General features: G+C 40.4%; 1 protein-coding gene across 2 annotated transcripts in view; it reads right to left on the reverse strand.

Annotated features, from left to right (window-relative positions):
• LOC102236672 (signal peptide, CUB and EGF-like domain-containing protein 1) overlaps positions 1 to 24,020 on the reverse strand; it is a 113,239-nt gene that overhangs the window by 24,751 nt on the left and 64,468 nt on the right. For both annotated transcript variants that reach the window (XM_023350161.1, XM_023350160.1), the window contains 10 exons: positions 22,927 to 23,043; positions 9,946 to 10,068; positions 6,599 to 6,715; positions 6,393 to 6,515; positions 6,180 to 6,299; positions 4,312 to 4,356; positions 2,665 to 2,781; positions 2,413 to 2,571; positions 2,108 to 2,311; positions 1,866 to 2,027 (listed from right to left, as the gene is read on the reverse strand). In XM_023350161.1, the coding sequence (XP_023205929.1) occupies positions 1,866 to 2,027; positions 2,108 to 2,311; positions 2,413 to 2,571; positions 2,665 to 2,781; positions 4,312 to 4,356; positions 6,180 to 6,299; positions 6,393 to 6,515; positions 6,599 to 6,715; positions 9,946 to 10,068; positions 22,927 to 23,043 (1,287 nt within the window). The remainder of the gene's footprint in view (positions 1 to 1,865; positions 2,028 to 2,107; positions 2,312 to 2,412; positions 2,572 to 2,664; positions 2,782 to 4,311; positions 4,357 to 6,179; positions 6,300 to 6,392; positions 6,516 to 6,598; positions 6,716 to 9,945; positions 10,069 to 22,926; positions 23,044 to 24,020) is intronic.

A 24,020-nucleotide genomic window follows, 5' to 3' on the forward strand; every position in this document is an offset into this window, starting at 1 on the left:
AACAAACTAGATTTGTCCCATGGATAGAATACCGCTAGTTAAGGGTTTAAAGAAAAAAGGCCAACAGCTGCATAACGTTCAGATAAAAATAATGGTAATGCAATTTCTAAGTATGATTTTCAAATAAAGTTCAGGTTAAGGACTAGTAAGAACTGGTCATTAATCTGACCTTCTACCTTGATAAACTAGTTTTAAGTTTATTAATCCTATGAATTTAATAAAATGTTCTTCAAATGAAATGCATAGTTTTGAGTAGATTTTATTTAATTTCTGGGTGAGCAGACCACACTAGGACTGTGCCACTCCACAGTTGCATGTGTCTCATTAATGTTAGCAGATGTTGGGAGGTATGATGCAGTCTGATTATGTTTCATATATATATATATATATATATATATATATATATATATATATATATATATATATATATATATATGTGTGTGTGTGTATATAACTCTGGAAAAAATGATCAATCCTCTGATTTTACTCTTTATAGGTACATACTTAAGTAAAATGAAGATTGTTGAACTACTGACAACATGTATGTGAAATTCCAAGCAAAAACTTCATATTTATTTTCAGAAAATGAGAAAGGATCAAAATAACAAAAAAGATACAGTGCTTTCAGACCTTGAATAATGCAAAGAAAATAAGTTTATATTCATTTAGAAACAACAAAACCAATGTTTTAAGTCAGGAAGAGTCAATGGGGTTCAGTGCAGTGGGCTTTTAATTTTTTACAGACCTGTATGTAGTTAACAGTTTTAGTTGGACAAAACTATTTCATTTCTTATGTGAATGTATGTAAATAAGCAGTGACATTTAGAAAAATGCACCAACGAATAACTTGTCTGTGCTTAGCCCTGCTGGGGGCTAAGCACCCCTAAAGGTCAGATCCTAGAATCGCCCCTGGTACACATTACTTTCCAGATTTATATTGCTGTGTAAACATTTTCGATACACCTCGAGATTCAAATCAAGTAAAACATTTCTTACCTTTGTTCGGGAAAACAAATGCCAACTCTTTTTAAACCATCCTCAACTGTCCTACTGCACGAAATGAAGAATCTTTTAGAGTGGGGGGTTGGACTTGAAAACATCTTGCGAGATTTTCGGAATAACGTGAAATATATATATTTCAGACTTAGCAGAGCTAATGCACATGTGTGGACCACATGTGGATTTTTTATGTGGTACATGATTTTCAGATGTGATTTTTACATGTAAAATTAATTAAACTTTATTAGGTATTCAGTATAATTACCCATTCTTTACATGGAAAAAAATCTGATCATATGTGGGGCACATGTGAGAAATATGTGATCACATGTTGAATAAACCATGGATCACATGAAGAAAATACTTTATCACATGTGGAAAATGGGAACCAAATGTGACCACATGTGAATTTCATGGGATTTTTTGTAAAGGGTTGCCTGATTGTAGTTACTTCTCTTCAGTTCAGTTTGTTTATGTTGTACAAAATAGAAAAATCTGGCACATAAAGTGCTTTGTGGAAGTATTCAAACCACTTGAACCTTTTCAGATATTAAAAAGTTATGGGAGACCAAAACTGCAACATTGATTCCATTTTCAGCTGCTGTGGTTCACTTTCACACTGAACTATGTCAAACAAACCAAACCCTTTGAAAAGCCTGTTCCCCTCCTTGCCTGTGTGTGCACTGCATCAAAAAAACACTGCAGGAAACGACACAAATCTTCAGAAAATGGAAACAAAAATGGAGTGGCGTCAGATTTTAGCGGTTGTATGATTTCTCTTTTTTTTGGTCCTGCTAGTTTCCCTCCTGTTTTCCATAGAAATATGACTGGATCTAATGAAAATGTTGTCGAGACGATGAGGTTACCTCCACACTGAGACACGTTCTTGGCACCGGCGATGCCCTGTCCTTCAGTGCTGGGGCACGGCTCACAGGACAGCTGTCCCTCCATGTCCTGGTACGTTCCAGGAGGACACTGAACACACTGCTCCTGCTCACCGCTGTAAAATGTCCCTGCACCACAACTCACTGTGAATGAAAAGCACACCGGTTTAATTCTCACCAAGGCACAGCACAGTCAAGACATGCTCCACGAAGTCTAGACCCACCACACTTCCCGTCCTGGAAGACCTGACCAGTGCTGCAGGTATCGGCTCCTTCTGGGATCCTGGATGGTTTCTGGGCCACTTCGTACTCAGTACCAGAAAACTGGATGTAGAATTGCTGCTTGTTAATGGACTTCCTCAGTGTCCGCATGGCGATCTGGAGCTTCTGCCTCATCTTGTCCCGCACGCAATCGATGTTACACGAGTCTGAGGTAAAAATGTTAAACTTAAGCGTGTCTTGAGTCTCTGCTGTATGTTTACGGTTTCATTCTGGCAGGTTGTGAGAGAACTAAGAGAGACAACAGCACCTGAGGCTTCCTCCTCCTTCATTTCCATCTCAAACTCTGCTGTGATGAGGGAAACCTCTTTGGACGGAGACTTGCGCCCTCTGCGCCGCTTCTTTGATGAATCACACTTGAGGTTGACGAATGTTACCTGGCAGTCATCGGTGCAGGGAAACTGCCCTCCTGTCAGAGTGAAAACAAATCATGAGGATGAAAGTTGACTCCGATGTGATTTCTGCGTCAGCGCACCTGAATGTGAGCAGAGATGTTCTTTACCTTGGATGTTCTGCCTGGAGGAGTCCTTGTGTTTCTCCTTGCTGCGCGGGCTCAGGTGACACTTGGCATCTTTAATCTTAAACTTGGCCTTCTGCTTGATGGGCGGGGCCAGCGGATCTGTGTTCATCATCAAACACGAACACAAAGCCTGCTTAATGTCAGACCTGTGAAGACTTCCTATCAAAGGATTTGTGATCAGCGCAGATACATTTGTGTGCAATCAGAGAACGATCATTATTTCCGATGAGGTTGAGTTTCTTTTCCACTTTTTGTGCAGTGGTTCCTGAACTCACCTTCCTTGGATGTTCTGCCTGATTGGTGGTGTTAAAACATCTGACCCAACTCTGGGTTATGAAGAATGGCTCCTTCATTTGATCTCCAGAAATCAAATTCGATTTAAAATCCATCAACAATGGCACATTTTGTTATTGCCACAAAGCTTTAAAAAGTTTACTGCTAATTATTACCAAGAACTAGGTGTACAGGCTAGGATTTTCTATGCCTTCTGGCAAATTTACAAAGTTCCAAACTATACAGAACAGACTGGAACACAAAGTGCGACTCAACGACCAGAATAACAGTCTACCGGAGAGTGGTGAATTTGATTGCAGCTTCAACATTTGTCATCTCTAAGCCACGTTATAGCTGAATTAGCAGTCTGCTTTATCTCCACTTGGAAGACGCAGTTGGGTTTTTGATTGCTTCCATGCTCATACAGTAAAGACAGGCACTGAGCTCATCCAGCAGGATGGATCTCAGCGCGCTTTTACAGTTTTGTCACAGGCCGGTCTTATGTTGAAGTATTATTAAAGTTGTATGTTATATAATCTTCACACATTGAAAAAAATAAAGAGTTCAAGTACACTGTTAAAGGGATTTGAGTCAGGGGTTAGAGGCCTATTGTAGTCTAAGGGTGCACCGATAAATCGGCCCTGATTTCCTTTAGTTTGGGACATTAGCGATCAGCCGATACTTAGGTGTGAAACCAATCTTTATCATTAATCTTATCTACCTCTGCAATGGTCTAAAAATGAAACACTGTCCTTTTTTTCTCTGGCTGACTGACATTCACGTCTGACACATTCAGACATGCCCACCAGGTCACTTCTGAATGTGTGCGGTTAACTACAGTCACCCCACTGTGGCTAATTCTGCTACATTGTCGCCATATTTAGCGCTTTTTCAGACAAAATATAAAAAGAATCAGTTTTGGCCAAAATCGGAATGGACAGATCAGTGATGAGAAAGAAAACTGCAATCGCTGCATCCCTACACTAGTCATACCGTCTCCATGGAAATAAAACACATTTACACAACCAATGCTCACAGTGCAGGTCTAAAAAAAGTATGACCAAATCAGAGCAAAACTTCTGACTGCCTAATCTGGTTCTGCTGAAAAATATTATTTACAAGGAGAAAAACCACAGGCGCCACAGCCCATATCAGCTGTGGTGGTGGCGGCATCATGCTGAGGGGACGCTTTTCTTCAGCAGGGGCAGGGAAGCAGATCAGAGTCCATGAAATATAGAGATAATTGCAGGGCAACAATTCAAGATACTAAAGTTTGTGGTCATAATGTGAAAGACTTTCACAAAACACTTAGGACCTGGATTTAATCCAACAGTACAACATGTATAGGAGCATTACCAGGCTGGATGGGAACTCCACAGCTTAATGTGTAGTTCTCTGAGTCTGCAAGGAAGAAACACAAACGTTAGATTTTAGTTAAAGAAAGAAGAATGATCATAATGAGAGTTTAGGGTTTACGTAACATTGGTGATGTTAAAACAAGTTTCATCCCTATTTTGTGCAAAAACAGACAGAGAGTCCAAAGGCTGATGTGTGTCCATCTGACCTTTACCTTGATTGTGAAATGAAAGCTGAAAATAACAGTTATTAATGATGTCTCTCTCCTCCAGTGCACAGAAACACACATGTACACATTTCAAGAAGGAAACGACAGATTGAAGCCTTTGAAAATCATAAAAGCAAGCAGAATAAACAACAGTCCAGTCTCTGTTAAGCCACAAGTATTTTACCTGGCTTTCACCTCTGTGATATTAAAACGGACTCCCAACAAAACAAACACTTCACTTCACGCCTCGGAGCCATCTATCATTCTCACACTGCGGCTGCCAAGTCAAACCCAGCGAGGGCCACATTACGGAACGCCACCATCAAAGTATGTAATCAATTTGCAGATGTGCTAAGCGTTATCGCAGGAAAAGAGCCTGAGGTGTTAGCCAGAGCGCTGGGATGGCTGGAGCAGACAGAACCCCATCCTGAGTGAATAACACACCAGTCTGAGCAGAGAGCTGGACGTGGAGCCCAGAAATACAGCTAGAAAAGCTGCAGCTGTCAGCTGATGCCACCAGAGGGCAGCACTCAATGACAAACCTGTAGATGCATTGATTAAAAATGTGAAAGAGGATTTCTATTAGATTTTCATAAAAAGATAATCTTATTAAATACAAAATGCAGTTTTCAAACTATCATTTAATTTATTAAAGGAACAGATAACCACTGAGTGAAAAATAGTCCAACATGTCCAGGACTGGCCGTCCAGTCTCTCTGAAAGCAGGCTGCAAGATGCTAAATGAAGTCTACAAAACCGTCACCACAGACTTTTCTGCTGTCATATCAACTGTAGCAAAAGCCTGTTGATGATATGACAGAGCAAGTATGTACAATCAGAAAGTTTAAAGGGCCGGTATTGTGTATTTTCCAGGCACATTATGCCATTTTATAACACAATCTATTAAAAAATGCAGTAAAAATGCTCCATAGAATATGACTTAGAAGACGCTGGACTTTGCTATTTGACTTCTTGAAATTTTCTCTTTAAGAAACTCCTGCTCTTTCTGACATTCCGCCTCCATCACAACAATGCTTTCCTTTCATGAACATTCGTATCGTTTTTACGACTGGGAGGCTCTAATTAGCATCTCACAAGCTCATATAATAGTTGATTTCTGACCCCAAACCCCATTGGAGTTGTAAAGAAGGAAGTTCAAACCGTCTCTTCAATTGATCATAATGGGAAAGGATCGGATCTCTGACTCCAACGTCTTTCGCCACGACTCTTTGAAGATACTTGAATCACATGAGTTACAACAATATTTAATTTCCCTTTAGGATAAATAAATTACATTTGAAGTGAATTTGAATGAACAACATAAATCCACTTGTTAACACATTCTCAATTTTGCCAGAATAAACAGGACACAAGAAAATTGGTGCTTACTTCAGAGCTACTTTAAGTAGCTCAGATTATTTCAGAAGCAGGCAGCTGCTGCTCATCCAAAATGCTGCAGCAAAGTCCTTATATCACGGCTCTGGCCGCGTTTAAAAAGAAAAGATTTTAAATTCTTGTTTGGTGTCGGTCCACAAGTGTTTCTATTTTTCCATCTGCAGCCTAAACGTTACCTGTGTTTCAATGTTTCATCATAATTCTCTGTTCTTTCTGTTCCTGAATGATTGTGATTTACAGTCGGCCGGAGCGACGGAAACTCTACCTGCGAGGAAGAGAGCGTTGGAGGGACAGGAGAGCGAGCAGACCTCTGCGTCTCCGCTCTTAGTGCAGACCAGCTGGGCTCGCGGAGCAGGCTTTCCATTAGGTAGACACTTCACAGCCTCTGAGGAGCACACCAAACCACATCACACACCGGCAACGTCCAAACATGGAGGCCGGAGGTGGAGGCGTGGACGTGCCGGAGACCGGGGCTTACCGATGCAGTCTTTCTTGTTCCAGTGGAGCTTCTGTCCCGGCGGACACACACACTCGTAGCTGCCCTGCGTGTTCAAGCAGCCGTACTCACAGCTGCCGTTGTTGATGCTGCACTCATCGACATCTAATGCAGAAAAGCAGAGAGGAATCTATGTCCTGTTCCTGGTCAGAGATACAGGTCAACAAAATCTCTGCATGGACACTCACCTCCACAGTGTGTGAGACCATAGAGGATGTATCCCTTGTTGCACAGGCACTCGAAGCTGCCAGGATAGTTGATGCAGGTGTGGTCGCAGGTCCTCTCAAAGGAGCACTCATCGATGTCTGAGGGAGGCCACACACACAAACAGCAAAAGTTTTCACACTCCTTGAACTTTTTCACATTTTTGTGTAAGTGCAACCGCAATCTGTAACGCGACACATGGTGTTTGAAATGTTTTACAAACAATAAAAACTTTGTTTCCTCTGAGTGAATCCTTGGTACAACCAGCCTCTGTTGGTTGTATGAAGGACAAAACAGTTTAATTCAAAATCAACTAAATGTCGTTATTAATAAATACTCCATCAAATGAAAAAAAATGTCTCCATGAAATAAAAACTTCCTTCCTGCCGAAAGTCAGTTTAGGTGATTTATGAAGGCAGCTGGGTACAGCTGATTTTATTTAGGGATATCAGATTGAAGGGGGCTAAATGCAAAAGCACACCACACTTCTTGGCTTTACATGTGAAACATTTAAAAACTATTTATGAATTTCTTTCCACCTCACAATTCTGTGCTTTTTTGTGTCGGTCTATCATAAAATACTGATAGTTTTTCATGAATGTGCATTCTAGTGAAATGAGATGCAAAGGCAAAATTATAACAACTGATGTTAGATTTGATCTGTTGTGTCCAAACATTTTACATGAGGACCAGAACTGACAAGATGAAAGCGCTGGGCTGAGCGGGCAAATTCATTAATTCTGTAAATAATTAATTACAAGAGGGATCTGTAAATTACTACGGACCAAAGTATATATAAACAATCCTTAACAACTGCATTATTAAAAGAGCGTTACAGTTTCCTATTTTGTTTGTATATTTTGGTACAGAATATGTTTTTCAGGAGGGATTAAGTTATAAATGCTTGTTCTTGCAGTAAACAAATTCAGTTTCAGAAGAAACTCCTTAAACTTAAATAAGAATCATTTTTTGGCTCGCAGGATGTAAAATTACGGTCCCCTGACTATGACTTGTTAAAAAGGTACAAAGTTCCTCGCTGTGACTCTTCCTCTCAGCCTGTTTCCTCTAGATGACCTCTAAAAATCCTAAGCATATGTTTTACTGTTATGACCTTTTTTGTCTAAAAGAGAAGATATTTAGATTTTGAGACATAAATCTCATTAAAATCAGTTTTAAAATCTCGTTAAAATGACGAAACGTTAACATTTTTTGCAATTTCCTTATAGCGAGAACATTCTCTCTTTATTTTCAAGTGCTGGCAGGTAGATGCCTTCATAAAGTCCTGAACAAAACACAAGTCATAACGTTCTCCAAAAAATGCTGAAATATTCTGCTTCACTTGGAATTCAGGACACAATAAAATCAAAACTTACTTTGGGGGTCAGCTCAAAGAAAATACCAATATAGTGTAAGAACTTGTTATAATAAATGAATAAATGTGAAATCTCAGTGGGATACAGTGTTGTCAGTAAACATGTTAATCTAACATGTTCTAATGGAGTCTGTAACTCAGAGGAAGTTGGTCTGGATCCTGGATGTTTGCTCTGCAAACAGTGAGAGGACATCGGAACGGTTCGCCCGTGTGGTCGCAGCCAGTCGGACCAGAACGGTTTGCATAAACAGAAACAGCACACAGTAGTTCCTAACATACATACAGTCGTCCTAAAAAGAAAGTACACCTTTCATTTAGAAGGTTTTTACATATCAAGTACAGTAATAAACAAACATGATCTGGTCACAGCCATTCAACAGACACGCTGCCATCACTGAGCAAAGGTGAAGCCAAAATGGAGAAACTGTGTGAAGAGCTAATGCCGGGTTCACGCCGCAAAATTGCGATTTTCCAACCCGAGACCTGACAATCAAAAATCTATCGAATAACAAGTTTGGCTGCACAGTGTGACGTCTGCTCTTCTTCCTCTGGTTGCGTAAAGCTGCATTTTGTGGGCATCATGGTAGATTCAGTGAAGGGCCAGAGAACATTGAACGGAAATGTCAATGGAAATGGACATTAAAACATCTTTAAAAGACATCAACATTTCAGAGAAAAACCTTGCAAATAATTTTTTATAGAAACACAGCAGTTGTGAATTTTTTTTTTCACAGATTTGTGAACATTTGTAATGGAAACGTAGCTATTGTTGGCTGACTTGAAATGTGTTGAAAATTTCTGGTGGGGTTTGAAAATGGCAGCTGCAGTACAAAAACCCAATAAGAACTCAAGGCCTTTGGCTGTGAGGGGTGGGCTAAGATTCAGGAACGCTGCAGGCTTGGTAGATCCAGAGGATGCCAGAGTACTAAAAATGCTCATCATAAAGGGGTTGAATAATTTGGCGACTTCAATAGCCACTAAGTGTGTCACGTTACGTTTACCCTCCCATGGTGTTAGCTAGTTGCTCAGGAGGAGCACGGCAAATGTCACGGTCGGACAGCGGGTAAGCGGGGGCGTTGTCCTATCAAACCGTCAGTTTCCAAAACCACAAATAAAACCTTGTAAAGGCGCATACGAGGTCAGTGCGACCCTGTCAGACCACACACACAGTAAAAAACTGGTGGGGTCCAAATGACCCCACCTCTTAAGAACGCGGAAGGCTTAAATTGTTCTTGCTTGATTGATTCACTGCAATCATCTGTCAGTTTGCATATTTTGCCAGTAAAGTTTGTTTTTTTTTTACAGTTGGGGTTGAATCATTTTGGCTCCAGGTGTCTGTGGATGGGAAAAACCTGGCAGCTCTTGGCAGAGCGGCGCATTGGCAGAGGTGTGCTTCTGCTAGCGACGCCATATCAGAGCGACGCAGTGATGTGGCTGACACCACTCAACACCACATACTTAAAGACTTCAAATACTCAACCAATGAAGCCCGGCTAACCCAACGCATACACACACCGCTGTTTGTCTCAGAGTGTTTGTTTTGGGCGGAGCGTAGAAGAACCTTAGGGTTTTGGTGTTAGGAAAAATAATTTTGTGTTTGTCTGATCTGCCTTGCTTGCTGTGACTTGTAAGCAGGAATTTGCCTTTGGTCATGCAAACTTAGTGTGTTCAGAAAACTACCAGAGACATAACACACACCCAGAGAGGGAACTCACAGATGCATTAACAGCAGCTTGACCTTCCACTACTGAAGCAGTAACTCTGCTGTGATTACATCAAACAATGCAGACAGTTACATTTTCACAAATAAGATAATAAATACCTACAAAACACTTGTAAGCTGTACAGAAGACCAGAATAAATTTTACTTAGAATGACAACCAAAATGTCTTTTTGAACTAAACAGATTATTGACAAAAAAAAAAACCGATTAAAAAAAAGAAGACGTTGTCTGCTAACCTTTGCACGTTCGTTCATCGGTCAGAAGTTTGTATCCTTTCTGGCAGCTGCACTCGAAGGAGCCCACCGTGTTTCGGCAAAAGTGATCACAGCCTCCGTTGTTCTCCTCGCATTCGTCAATATCTGAGTTGATTCAGTCACAAGGTCAAATCAACAAGGATAATTAGGGAAATGAAAGAAGTCACACAAAAACTCACACAAGAACACCAATACTGGAGCACCGCAGGGCTGTGTGCATGAAGGGTTTGCCCATCAAGGATTAACGGTTAACAGGTAGAACGTATTTAGGATTTGAAACAGACAATAAGCTGTAGAAAGAGAGGATGCTCAAAAATCTTAGATAAGACAGGTTTCTCCAATTATTTTCCAAACCTCTTCTACAGACTGTTTTATTTTTGCTTTGGGAAATATGATTATAAAAAACTACAGCACAACACAATAATAAGCAAAGGGACAAAAAACACAAAATAACACAGAAGAAGAAATACATATTATAGACAGAGGATAATAGTCTGACAGATTAAACAGCTTAAGTCATTTTTGATTGGTCCTTTAAGTGATGGAAACTGTTGGGGATTAGCAGCCAGGTGCTACAGAATAGGCCGAGCAAGACGCCAGAGAGAGATGGGGAGGAGGGCAGAAGCAAGTGGTAGATGGATGAACTTATGTAGCTCTTTTCCAGTCATATTGACCACTCAAAGTACTTGACACCAGAGCCACATTCACTCATTTTAACTCATTTATACATCTTAGTGTAAGTGGGAGTAAGTGTCTTGGCCAGGGGCACATTGATGTGTGACAGGGGGAAACTGGAAGGCGATCACTCTACTGAGCCGCAGTTGACCCAGTACAAGCAGAAATGGAGATAAGCGGGGAGGGAACCGGAAATCACGAGAGGAAAGAGGAACTTAGATGATACTAAAAGGGAAGGAAAGAATATGGATGTAAGAGAGAGGGAATGGTGACTAAAATTAGAGCAGGAAAAGCGTCAGATATGTGTGATAATCTGTTTTTTTGGTTTTGATCGCTGGTTTGGTGACTTTGCTAAAAGACTTTTGGATTTCATTTGGTTCCCATTTTGCCCATGTTCAGCACCAAGTGTGTGAGCGCCCCCAAGTGGACAAATAAAGATAAATTGAAGTAATAAAGAACTAGTTTGAGCTGCTCCGACTGAACAGCACCGTGGGATGATTTGGATCTTCATCAGCGTAGACAGAGTGTCGGCACAGTGCAACATGAGATTAAGAAATGTTATAATTGGGTTATTACAGCATTTATGATGATTCTGTAGCTGTGGTGTGGAGTTCAAATATACCAGAGGGTACTGGAAACTCAGAGGCTATTTTGAAGGTTCCAGCTAATTAACTATAAAAGCACTTTCTATATTTGATATTTCTTAAGATTTTGTCTGTGTTGCTCCTCTTCATGTCTTCGCTTCCGTTATTTGTTATTTCATGCTTCACCTGAAGTACAGTGTGTTCCAAAGGATTTTAATCCAGTCATTAACGTGTCTGTGTTGTTTCCCGAGGCTGAGAGGGACAGCTGGTATTTCAGCTTCAGGATAAAACCAAAGTACAAACACGTCACTTTTGAGTTAGGAAGTATAGAAATGATAAAACTAATGGTTAATGACAAGGAGATAAAAAGCTTAATTTCTACGAAATCAACAAAATTAGGGGGAGGAGGAGGGGGACATCATTCCACAGTGTTTGCTTGCTAGCCGTGTTGTTTTCAGTCCAGCACGTCTGTAAAACCAGTGAATACAACCCTGGGTTTACCCAAGACAGACAGACACGGCTTTTTAATTACCTTCCTCGCTGAAAACACTGGCAGAATCACAGCATCTGCCCACACTTAAGGGGCACTCTGAGGGTGGCTATGGGTAGATAATTACCCTTAATGAAGCTTAAATGTTCCTTGAGCCTAAGTAAATACATTAAGCTAGAGCAAGTCTTGAAATGAAAAAGTCTTCAATGAAGAAAAGGAGGACAGATAAACGCAAGTCAGTCCTATCAAAGTTTCAATATGATCTAAGCTATGTTTTTGTCACCATTCAGTTCAATAAGGACAGACTTTGTTCTATAAGATAGATAGTTATGAGAGTTTGTTAAAAGATTGAGTGATGTTCATACATTAAGAAGGCTATCAGTTGTAATCAGAGGCCCTCAGACAAAAAAGCATGTAGGGCATATACAGTGGAGAGAATAAATATTTCATACAGCATTGATTTTTCAAGTTTTCCCACTTGTAAAGAATGGAGAAATCTGTCAGTTTCATAATAACCTCAACTGTGAAAGACAGAATATACAAAGATTAAGCAAAACGATATTATATTGTTTTAGCATTTTACTGTTTAAGTATTTAATCACCAACCAACATGAATTCTTGTTAACTTTGGGACATTTACACACAAAAAGGGGAAAAGTAGAAATTCTATTTTGGTCACCAGTTCATAGATTTAATTGTTGATTCAATTTAAAAACTATAGTCACAAAACAAAGCCAGTCATGCGTCATACCCACTTTAAAAAAGAAATGATTAGTTGCACTTATCGCTAGCATTACATTTATACTTAAAAAGTTTTATTAGGTCTGAGTTACATATTGTGAAATATTGGTATTAGAGTGTGATTTCTCTCTGACTGTAAGATGCTGCATGGTGTTTGTTTCTGTGTCAGTTAATTAAATGGCTTCACTCACTAACTGCTGATGTAGGAGAGGTTATGAATCAAAAACATTTACTGTTATGAGTTTAATAATTAGTTAGTGAAATAAAACAATGAGTGAAATCAGTGTGGTCACATGAATAGGCTCATTCATGCTTGTTTTCTTTTTTGAACAAAGAAACATCTGGATAGCCAAAGGCAATGTGGAATTTTAATGAGGATGTCCTTAATTAAAGGAAAGACATTTCACACGAGACTGCATCCGGAGAGTGTGTTGGAGCAAAAATTCAAAACCAAAAACGTAAGTAAGTAATTTCATAAGTGGTCAGCCAAAAGCAAAAAATGCTATGAAGAACACCCTCCCTTCCAGGTTTGTCTCGATGCATCAGAAATGTTCTGGAGTGGTTAATGAGCGAGGTTTTCCTTCAACTCAAAGTTTGGGGGGGGGGGAAAAAATGAAAAGAAAGAAAATGTGAGGTGAAACAAAAACAAATCAGAAATCAGATTCTTCTCACTTTGGCCCCATGCAGACTCCTGAATTGGAATGTGCACCGAATACAAATAGAGAACAAATTGTGTAAAGCTAAGAAAATCTGCGCAGTTTTTGCAAATATTTACAGAGAAAAGCAATTAAATGGAAAAGATTTGCAGAAACCCGAACCTCCACAAATAATTGGGGACAGAGCATGGGGATCTGGTTCTGTTGGAGAGTGTTGGTTTTCTTTGCAGGGTGTTGTCAGTGGAGAGGACAGACATCAGGCTGAGAAGACGTGTGTATTTACTCGGGTATTAAATGACCGCAGCACAGAAACAAACAGTCCGTGGCTGCATGTGGGCTGAAGGAAAACTCTCCGTTTTGCATAACAATGATGTGTGATGAGAGGCTGAGCTGCAGCTGAACACCTCCATGCATTATTGTCTCATTTAACTCAGCCTGCTCACCACACAGATTCACCACAGCTGCTGTCTCTTGGTTGTATGCTGAAGACTTGTAGAGATACGTGTGTAAAAATGACTTGAATCTGACTTAAAATAGTTTTATTTTTTTTGTAAAGATGTAATATTGCACTCTATTTAAAATCTTGGCTTAATCCTGATTCCAGCTTGAGGTACAAGAAGCTATGACCTTGAATCAAACAAAAATAAATATGAACATAAACATGACCTCTCACCTGAAGATATTTATTAAAGTTATATTACCCATTTCCATGCAGCAGCTCGAAGTAGACTACTTTTAAATAACTGGCAGTTATTGTAGGTACAACGAGACCCTGATGACATGTTATGTGCTTAGAGACCTCTGGCAGATGGGTGTTTTTGTACCCAGAACAGGCAGGATAAATGTACTGAACTAATAGAAGGTTTTTCTTGTCATGCTGATCATTCGCAGAACTTTTACACTCCATTGGTCCACAGTCACACAGCAGCAGGCAACTTGGGCTAATCGCCCAACTGTTCACCGTTTGGTGTGAGCAGCCAAAATTTCAATTTTAAATATTCACATATTATTACAAAATAAATGTCTTTAAAGTCATATTTGATATATACATCATTTTTTAGCAACTGAAGTTAACATTGTTATTTGATTGTGCTATAAAATGGCACTACGTGGCTGGAAAATACCGCCCCTTTAAGATGACCGTAAAAAATGTGCAATTTTTTTTCACGTTTGCATAATACATTGAGTTTATTCAGTCCTGGCTTTGCTGGTCACTTCCAGGTCAGCAGCTAGAAAGTATAAACTTGCCTTAGTGGCTCAGTTCAGAGGGTTTTGATGGATTTCAAGACCAAAGGCTTTTCTGACAGTCAGAGCTGATCTGATGAGGCCTTTAACTTCAACCTGGTCAGATGTGTATTAGAGTGCATTCTCAGGTCTTTTCAGGTAAATGTGGCACGCAAGCCAGTGAGGACATGTCAACAGTGCCAATCCAGTTCTTCTTCTGTTTTTTTTTTGTTTTGTTTTTTTACCAACCACACACTGTTCTCAGAAGCAGCCAGAAACTCACGTGCACACATCTAACCTTTCATGAACTTCCCCGAGAACAAAACCCAAACCACCATGTAATGTAATGAGTGTTAATGATCCCGCCGTTACAGGGCCGCGCACGCACACCCACCCACACACACCCGACGGTGCGATCTGACCTCGCTCCGATGCGCACCTCCTAATCAAACATCTGGAAACCGTTAACAACATCTTCTCTCTAGCCTCTCTTTAACCCAGCTGCTGGCATGAGAGCCTGTAATGAGACGTCTCCCCGGTTTGGCGCGTCTGTCATCGAGAGGAGCTGAACGGCCCTGTCTGTCAGCGCAGATAAAAGAGTGTTTATCACACTGGTGGGTTTTAAACATGCCCTGCATAGTTTATATTGAAACAATTATGATAGACAGGCAGGACAGGGCACATCCTGTTGGCATCAGAGTGCGGCTGAGGAAACCACGGGGAGAGACGACGGAAGACTGTAGTCTGTCACTGGGGAGCAACTTGGTGCCACATCGGTTTGGACCACCGTCGAAGGAGGCACTCAACTTACGCTGAAGTGGAAATTTCAGCAAACTACACTTTTGAAGCCAAATATTTACATACTCTTTAGGAAAGAAAAGACTTGTTCTTACCAGCTGATCTTAAACCAGAATAAAATCCCTGTTTAGGTCTGCTCAAGTCATCTAGATTATTTCTCTGTACATGCTGGTGTTATGAGTGGAAAAGAAAACTGCATAATTCTCTATAAAGTTTTGAGCTTACACACACTTTCTTTGTATTTGGTAGCATTTCCTTTGAAACTATCAACCTCAACACTTAGCAAATCCAGACCGTTTGACCTCCAGGTTTCCGGAATTTTGATCCATTGATGAAGAAATAGCTGGAGCTGAATCCGGTTTGCATGCCTCCTTTTACTCACCATTTAATGTCTGCCAACACATTATGATAGCCAATCAAAAACATGGACTTTGTTGCCTTTAAGCCATTTGACAAGACTTTGTTGTACTTATACTGAAATTCCATATCTGCCTTCAACTGAGATCTTTTGGTATATTAATATTATGTATTTCCCTTGTGACATGATCTATTCTGCAACAAAATACCTCCACAGTATGATGCTGCCACTCTCATGCTTCATAGTTGTGAGTGTTGTCAGGCTTGCAAGAGTCCACCTTTTCCTGAAGTTGCAGCAATGGTCATTGTGGCCAAACTCTTCAGCTTCACCTTCACTACAGAACAGGTCTCCAAATTTCCAAGTTGCTGTTGCAATAATGGTTCCTCCTTGCTGAGTGGTCTTAAGGACTCTGAAATCAGTTCTCATTGTCGCAGTTACATGACAAAAATCACAGTATTTTGTTCTCAGATGCCATTTCTTCTCACAACCTCCATTGAGAACATTTCGCCTCTTTCAACATGCAATGTTACTGAATGATTGGTCTGAATTTTATGGGGGTGTTTGTTTATGCGCTGGGACAGCAGGGCTGTCTAACTCTGACTACTCAACTTCCAGAAGCCGATTGACATATTTAGAAGAGCAATTGTCCGAGGCTGTAAAGAAGAACGTACTGTTCGACCAAAACTCTGAAATGCTCCTGCTCTGGTCCGATGCATCTGTTATGTTTTTTTATTTTTATTTTTTATATCCAATAACACGGAAAATAAAATGAGACGTTCCAGCTCGTCAATCATCATTTCTTCCTCCTCTGAACTTGTGAACTCGTGATAGTCATTCTCTCTGCCATCCTCTAGACTCTCCAGAGATGCTTGCACAAAGATGGACTTTTCATACCATGAAGAACACAGCCGTCACCATCTCTATCCATCATGACTCTTTGAAAAATTGTGGGTAGTTGGTGTTATTGCATTTTCCTTTGGGATTACTAAAGCATTATAATGCTGATATTCTGTTATTTTGAATATAAATAACAGATATTACCTAAGTGTACCTTAGGTAATCTTATTTAATGGTACCTAAGAGTACCATTACTCTTAGGTGCAAGAGTACCATTAGGTGGTACTCTTGTTTACCACCTAATGAGGTACACACACCTCCTGGGATTAAACAACTGTGTTTTATTTAAGTTGAAGACTGGACTTTAACTGGACCATTGTAAAACCCCGATGATTCCTGATGATGTTGGAACTCATATTCTCGATGCATCTTCAAAGAGTTGTTGATGGAGTCAGTCTTGCAATGAATCTACAAAAGCCTCTGACTGAAGAGTTGCAAGTCATGAAGTTCATTCAGATCATTTTCAAACCCAAGTAAAGTCAGACTCCTTCCATGGGAAAGTGGCTTTGTCGTAGCTCTCGATAATAACCGATTATGTTCTGATTGTGTTCCAGTAAGGAAAAACCAAAAGGAGGCAAAGCTGTGATGTTAGTGTGTAACCTGATGGTGACGGTGGTGGTCTTGCAGACATGTTGACAGATCAATGTGCCCTGCCTTGCCCATGACTCTACTCCTGAGGAGCAGACTGAGGACGCCTGAGGGCTCACTGCCGGTCAGATTAAGTGGGCGAGGCCCAGCTGGCCTGTACTCATATCCATCTTCTCTACTCAACTCAAGCCCAATTGAAGGCACTCTGTCTGTAAATGCTGGCTTCCACTATGGCAAAACATAACCAGAGGACATTTTGGAGGACATGAAGACAGTTTAATTCAAATTCAATTAAAAAAATGCGATTTTTATCCCAATGGGAAAATAAATGTTGGAACTCATATTTTCGAAGCATCTTCAAAGAGTTGTTAGTGGAGCTCGCAGCAGTCAGCCTTGCAATGAATCTACAAAAGCCTCTGACTGAAGATTTGCTGTATGACATTCTCATACCGGTCATGACACGCTGACAGCTCAATGTCCAGGCAGCAGAGACGATGTTCACTCTAAAATGTCCTGGATGATTCCATCAGTCGTTGGTACTGCTAATTCACCTCCTTTGCTTTTGCCGCTCCTCTTTAAGTCTGTCTGGCCGTATAATAAAAATAAAAATAATGTAAGCAGAGAGACGTTGGAGTCAGAGATCTGATTCTTGTCCGTTATGGTTTTAACTTCCTCCTTCTCTCACTGCTCTGCATCCATGAAGCCTTCTGCTGTTCAGGTATTATTTGAGCTTTTGTGATGCTAATCAGCTGCCCTCAATTGTAAAAAAAAAAAAAAAAAAATACTTTGTTGCCATGGTTATGTATTGTAGCAACTGTCTGAAAGTGAAAAAGTAAGAGCAAAAGTCTCTCCATCCAGAAAGAGACAGAGGAATAACTGTCCAAACATGCAATGATTCAACAACAAGCAAAAAAACATACAATAAAAATAAAATATTAGTAAATCTGGCATAACACCAGTGTTACTATCGGATATCAATATCAAGCAAGTTTTTCATTTTTGAGTATCCCCAACAGTTACTTTTTTGTAGTTTAGAAAACTAACCTGTAACAATAATAGCTCACTTTCTAAGTTAACCTGAAGAAAAGTTATACAAATATCTGAAATTCTATTCAATTTCATAATAAATTACATTTTTATAAGCTCACAAATACGCTTATAAAAAAATTTCTATGCTCCAGCTTTTAGTTTCTGTATTCATCTTCAGTCAGTTTAGTAGATGAATTCTCACCATGTCAAGCTTTGGGTTTGAGAATTCGGGAAATGTCTGGAGTGGGGGGTGGGGGGCAGGCGAACAAACGAACGAACGTAAGATGGGGGTAAAGAGGAGGAAATAGACCAGGACAGACGAATTTAATCCGTTTGATCCCAAATTTTTTCCTGCAAAATTTCAAAATAAGTGCATGCATTTCAATCCTTGAACCTCCATAACACATGACATTTATGAATTATTAAATTTTATGTTGGTTATGTTAGTGAAAATGTAGGTTTTATACCCGGCAACAATTGTTGCCGGTGGGAAACTAAACTGCCTAGTCTAATTTACACAAATGTGGCATATTTATACATATAAAAAAAGAAGAAAAATCACGACATGCATAACATATTATAACAAAGAATGGTCACAAGAGTTTTCAGAAATATTTTAGATACAGAGATTCAATGCCTCATCCTGCAGATGTCATTGTTTCAATGTGCCGTGTGACCTTTGACCTCATTTGGTCATTTCATCAATGAGGCAAATCAGGTGAAAATGTTAGTATGAACAAATCTGCATCTGGGAAGAAATACTCCTTGTTCTACCCAGAGGTGTGACCAAGTCACTGTGTTGCAAGTCTCAAGTAAGTCTCAAGTCTCTGTCCTCAAGTCCGAGTCAAGTCTCAAGTAAAGACAGGCAAAAGTCGAGTCAAGTCTCAAGTCAGGAACCTTTAATTTCAAGTCATTTCGAGTCGTTTTTATTTATTTATTTTTTTTATAATTTGCAATTATACATAAAATTCAAATAATAGACCATTTGTTCGTTTTAAAATATGTATTTATCTCAAATGATAGAAATCTGGAAATGGGTTCTGTGCGACATGTGACAGTCACGCCGGTCAGTGCATTAAGTCAAAAACAGTTGACTTAATGCACTGACCTGTCAAAACAATATATTGTCAATATAATTTCCCAGCGTAGATGTCTTCAAATACACCAACCATCCTTAGATGATACTAGACCCGGCTCATCATCATGATGGGACAGAGAGACTCTGTTCCCTGTGTTCAGGTCCAGAATCTGCTTTCTGTTCCGGAGCCCCGCTCACTATCCACCGGCTTCCTGAGCTAACATGGTGCACATTATTTGTGGAGGCATTTGAAGGACCGGATTTATGGTAAATCATCACCAATTTAACCCGGAGTACACATGCTAACACGAAGTTAGCTAAAGTCAACTATCTTACAGCAAAAGAAAAGTGCCACCTACCGATCTTTGTGAAGCTTCAAATGCCGGACAAAGTTGGACGTCATGGCATCTCCATCCGATATTCTCTTCTTGCATGTTTTACAAGTTGCAGTTCGTTTTTTAGTCGAAAGTTCATAACCTACGTAGCCAAAAGAAATTACTCGCGGAAGCATATTTGAGCGGTTATTTCGTATTTCGTTCCCTGAGCTCTGCAGCTTTGCCGCGTTTTTTTAAACGTCCAAATCCTGTTAATTTGATTGGTTGTGCTGCAGCTACGTACACATACATAAGGAGAGAGGAAAACCATAGTGACGGTCTGCGCATATTGATACGGAATGAGTGAAATTAATTAATGACACCACTTTATAAATAATGTGTTTTAAATTTTAAGACTTTGAGTAAAAAATATCAAGTCTTTTCAAGTAAACAGCTTCAAGTCGAGTCAAGTCCCAAGTCAATGGCATGAAAGTCAAAGTCAAGTCCGAGTCTTTGAGCATTTTTTCAAGTCAAGTCTCAAGTCGTGATTTTAACGACTCGAGTCTGACTCGAGTCCAAGTCATGCGACTCGAGTCCCCACCTCTGGTTCTACCAGACCAAGCACTACACCTTGGCTCTGTCCTAAACTAGTTTCAGGCATGGCACCATCTTGAAACAGTCATTCAGTGCATAGGCCATACTTTGTGGAAAGGATTGCCTTTTGGGGGGGTTTGGGTAGGGAGGGGCTCAACTGTGGGAATGACAGTGACATCATTTTGCAGTTCCTTCAGGTCTGGAAGATCTAAAATATCTGATTGTTTTAAGCTGTGTGGGAACAGCAAGGTGTATAAAATAAACAGCAAAGCTATGGATACATAGCATAGTGCTGTCTATGCAACACAGGATATTTACGGCACTTTGGTTTGTCACACTCAGAAACTCATCTACCAGCCATGTACCGCCACGATGACTTTGAGACCGATAAAATTTATTGTGCAGTTCGTCCATGAAGCTACACTTACACTGTAACCATCAACTACTCAGCCGCCCGCTGTGTTCAGTCTATCCGCTCACCTGTATAAATACTCCCGCATCGCTCTTCCCACCGTTCGCTTTCAACCACAAACAGCCTTTCTTCAGCTCCCGGAGAAGAAAGGCTGCCGTACTCCAGGCATCGCGCCAGTCATTTTAAGGATGCTTATTGGTCCCCCATAAACAATGAAAACCTGGGCATTATCATCAATCAATAAAATCCCCTCGGGCTGAACTTGAAAATCGGACTTTATGCTGCTAACACTTAGTATTCGTCAACAACTCAGAGGTGGAAGTCAGAGCTCCGAGCAACGCAAATAATGTTCCGGCCGGAACACGGTACGCTAAATAATAAAACATAAATTAATGAAGCTTTGAGGCAGGTAAATTTTCCTCAAGGAATTTTAACAATCGAGGTACTTGAATCATTTGAGGAATCATTTCAGCCCTACTTTTCTGCTCTTCCTTCTTTGTTCTTCATGCGGAATGTCAGTCAGTCCTCAAAGTTTTTCTTGGACAGACGTGTTTCTTTAGGGGGTTGGGTTACAGTAGTTGGGTAATTTTGGAAAAGCTTTTACAGTCACCTGTTGCCAGTGTTGAGTAGGCTCTGCACTGGTGGCACTATGAGAGCAAACGTCCTTCATATCAAACATGCCTGGACATTATGGGACACTTTACGTCTTACTGCAACTGAAACTCTCGCATTCATGTTCTCAAAAATCCGTAAAAAAGTTAAAAAAGCTTCAATATTCTTAATGTCAGTTGTACCACTGATATTAAGAATATTGATATTCCAAGTTATGTGAGAAAAGAGCTGCACCTCTGTTGATGTGGACACAAGGCCACACTGAAATACAATTAGTTTGCTGTTGTATCCTAATAAAGCTCTTGGCGCTGAAATCTCATGGATCTGAATCGCTCCGCACAGTGATTTTCCATCAACCCGAACTGTCACCACAAAATCGGCCAATTCTGCAAAACACGATCTTTGTGTGTGTGCCAAATCGTCTGACAAGGACTCCACCTTCACTGCGGGACTGATGTACTCACACAGTCCGCAGCTTGATGGCGCTGTTTGTAAGACTGCGGTCATGTCTGCTGGGGGGGGATGAAGAGGGAGAAACGGACAGCGTGGGCCTCTCTGCTCAAACATCTCAAAGTTTGCCGACGCGTCGTCTGCCTGGCAGCCCTGAGACGGCTCCGGCTCCAAGGTTTCACACACCTACGTGCCACATTCTCACACTACCTGACACTCATTTTGCAAACACACACTTCTCTCTCTCTTTCTCTCTCTCTGGCTCTCATACACTCAGTAATATTAAATATATAAGAGCACACATCTCCCATGAGGTATCCATATTCTGTGTTGATGTCACATGACCAACATGTTCAGTGCCCATGGTGACTCCTCTAAGAACAACTCTGTGACATGTGGTTGGGTGGAAGTGTCCCAGTAGTCCAGCTTCCAATCCATGAGGAGGAGAGGAGGAAGCAGAGGTGGTCATGAATGAATGAGGGTACTGTAAGAGCTCTGACCGTCAGCCATGATGACATGCCGTTCGTTTCTCGCCTCATCGAAAATAAACTTGATATTTTGTAAAGGTGTCAAGAGTATTTCTTTTTTTTTCCAAGACTTGAATTCTAACCACAATCCAGTTACTTTAATAATCGTATGGATTTCTACGTCGTTTTTTTTATGCTCCTCCAACCTGGATGCTTAGGAAAAACACATCACTGCCCATTTCAATCAACATTTTTTAATTTGCAAAAATTCAAAGTAACTTCCTCCATTACGCAAAAATAACATTTTTACACTTGCTTGAGGTGCTTTTTGGTTAAGATAAATTATTGTTTCAACTATCGAAATAAACACTTGTTAACTTGTTTAACGGAGTTTCAAGTAATCACCGATTTTAGCTACTCACAGGCAGATATGACCTCTGACCTCCACAAATACCGAGGATCCACTCTATAACTGTTTCATTGTACAATGATGGATCCAAAGTTGCTCTGCCTTCTAACCCTTCTCAGATTGACAGGTGGAAACAATTTTCTTCTTTTGTGTTTTTGCTGAAGGATTGCATTGTAATCCTTCAGCAAAGGAAGGATTACAATGTAACACAGTGTATCATGATCATGTATGATTCAGATAAGCAAACCTTCCAAAACATCTGCTTGCAAAGAAGCTTTATGGAGACTTTGGTACTTCTTCTAATTCATGATGGCCGACACGTTTTGCCTAGGAGGATTGTGTATTGTATTGAAATGCAGAATAATTTAATACTAGGTCAAATATTGTTTTTACATACAACACAGAAGAATTCTGCTTCTGCTCAAAAACAGAAGAAGATATAAAGTTAATCGTTTCCAAGCATCAACAAACATCAGTGCCAAGGAGTGCAACTGAAGCATGGCAGCACCCAGAACCGGGCTCTGGGTTCAGTTCTACAGAACCCTCATACTACTCACATTAGACAGTTGATTTCTGTTATTACTAACCTTTGCAGGTTTTGCCATCAGGTTGCAGAGTGAATCCCACAGGGCAGCTGCAGCGGACCCCTGTAGCTGTGTCCTTACAGGTGCGGTCGCAGCCACCATTGTTTACAGCGCAGCTCTCTATAAAGGATTGAAGAGAGAGATGGAAGAACACAAATGACCTGTTCACACACTCTGTTGATTTCCATATCCTACCAAAGTATCATGTAGCTATTGAAACTGGACGTGACATGGTTGGTGACTAGGGCTGCACAATATTAGATATTGTGAGGATGATAATACTGGTAAATATTGACAATATCAGGTGCGGCATGTGCCTCGCATTCTAATATATTTGACTGTTAGCATTTGTGGCTATGTTATTTGTCCAGTCTGAGCGTTTGCTGAGTCTCCAGGCCAAATGTTATATTAGCATAAAAACATACAGATCTCTTAAAATATATTAGACAACAATTATTGCAATCTAGTCAGCCCTTTGCAGTATGAATATTGCACACACTGGCATTGCGATGACGATATATTCGCATCATATTGTGCAGCCCTAGTGGGGCAAAGCTTCATGTGGGTAGAAGAATACACAAACAACACGGAGGGATGCCCACACATCCCAATGTGGTTCCTCATGTAGCTTTGTCGACACAGAAGTGAGGAAATGTCAGACATATTACAGTTGTCTTATAAAGACAAATACCATCTACTTATAAACCCTAACTGGAAAGAAATTTCTTTTTTAACAGGGAATTATTCAGCAACACATGATATTGTGCTGACGAGGCAGGGTGAAGAAAGGTTGGTCCAGCTTCCAAAAGTGAAAAGAAACCAATTAACTCACACAAAACAGGAAAGTTCAGGAGAGATAGTGAAAAAATAAAGCTGCTATTGAGTCCCGGTTCTGCAGGACCTCTCGTGAAAAACTGTCCTTGTACATGGCAGAGATAATGTTTGCTGGGACTTGTGAATATTGCCTAAAGCAAACACAAGCTCATGGTAACTCTAGCTTAGCTACTAAGCTACTGTTGCTTTAGCAAAGCTCAGTCAACCCCTACCCAACGGGCCTCGGGAATCGCTGAGGAGGCTGAAATTTGACATTGACTCAT

This window comes from Xiphophorus maculatus, chromosome 17 (genome assembly GCF_002775205.1).
Source record: "Xiphophorus maculatus strain JP 163 A chromosome 17, X_maculatus-5.0-male, whole genome shotgun sequence".
NCBI classification, from domain to species: domain Eukaryota; kingdom Metazoa; phylum Chordata; class Actinopteri; order Cyprinodontiformes; family Poeciliidae; genus Xiphophorus; species Xiphophorus maculatus.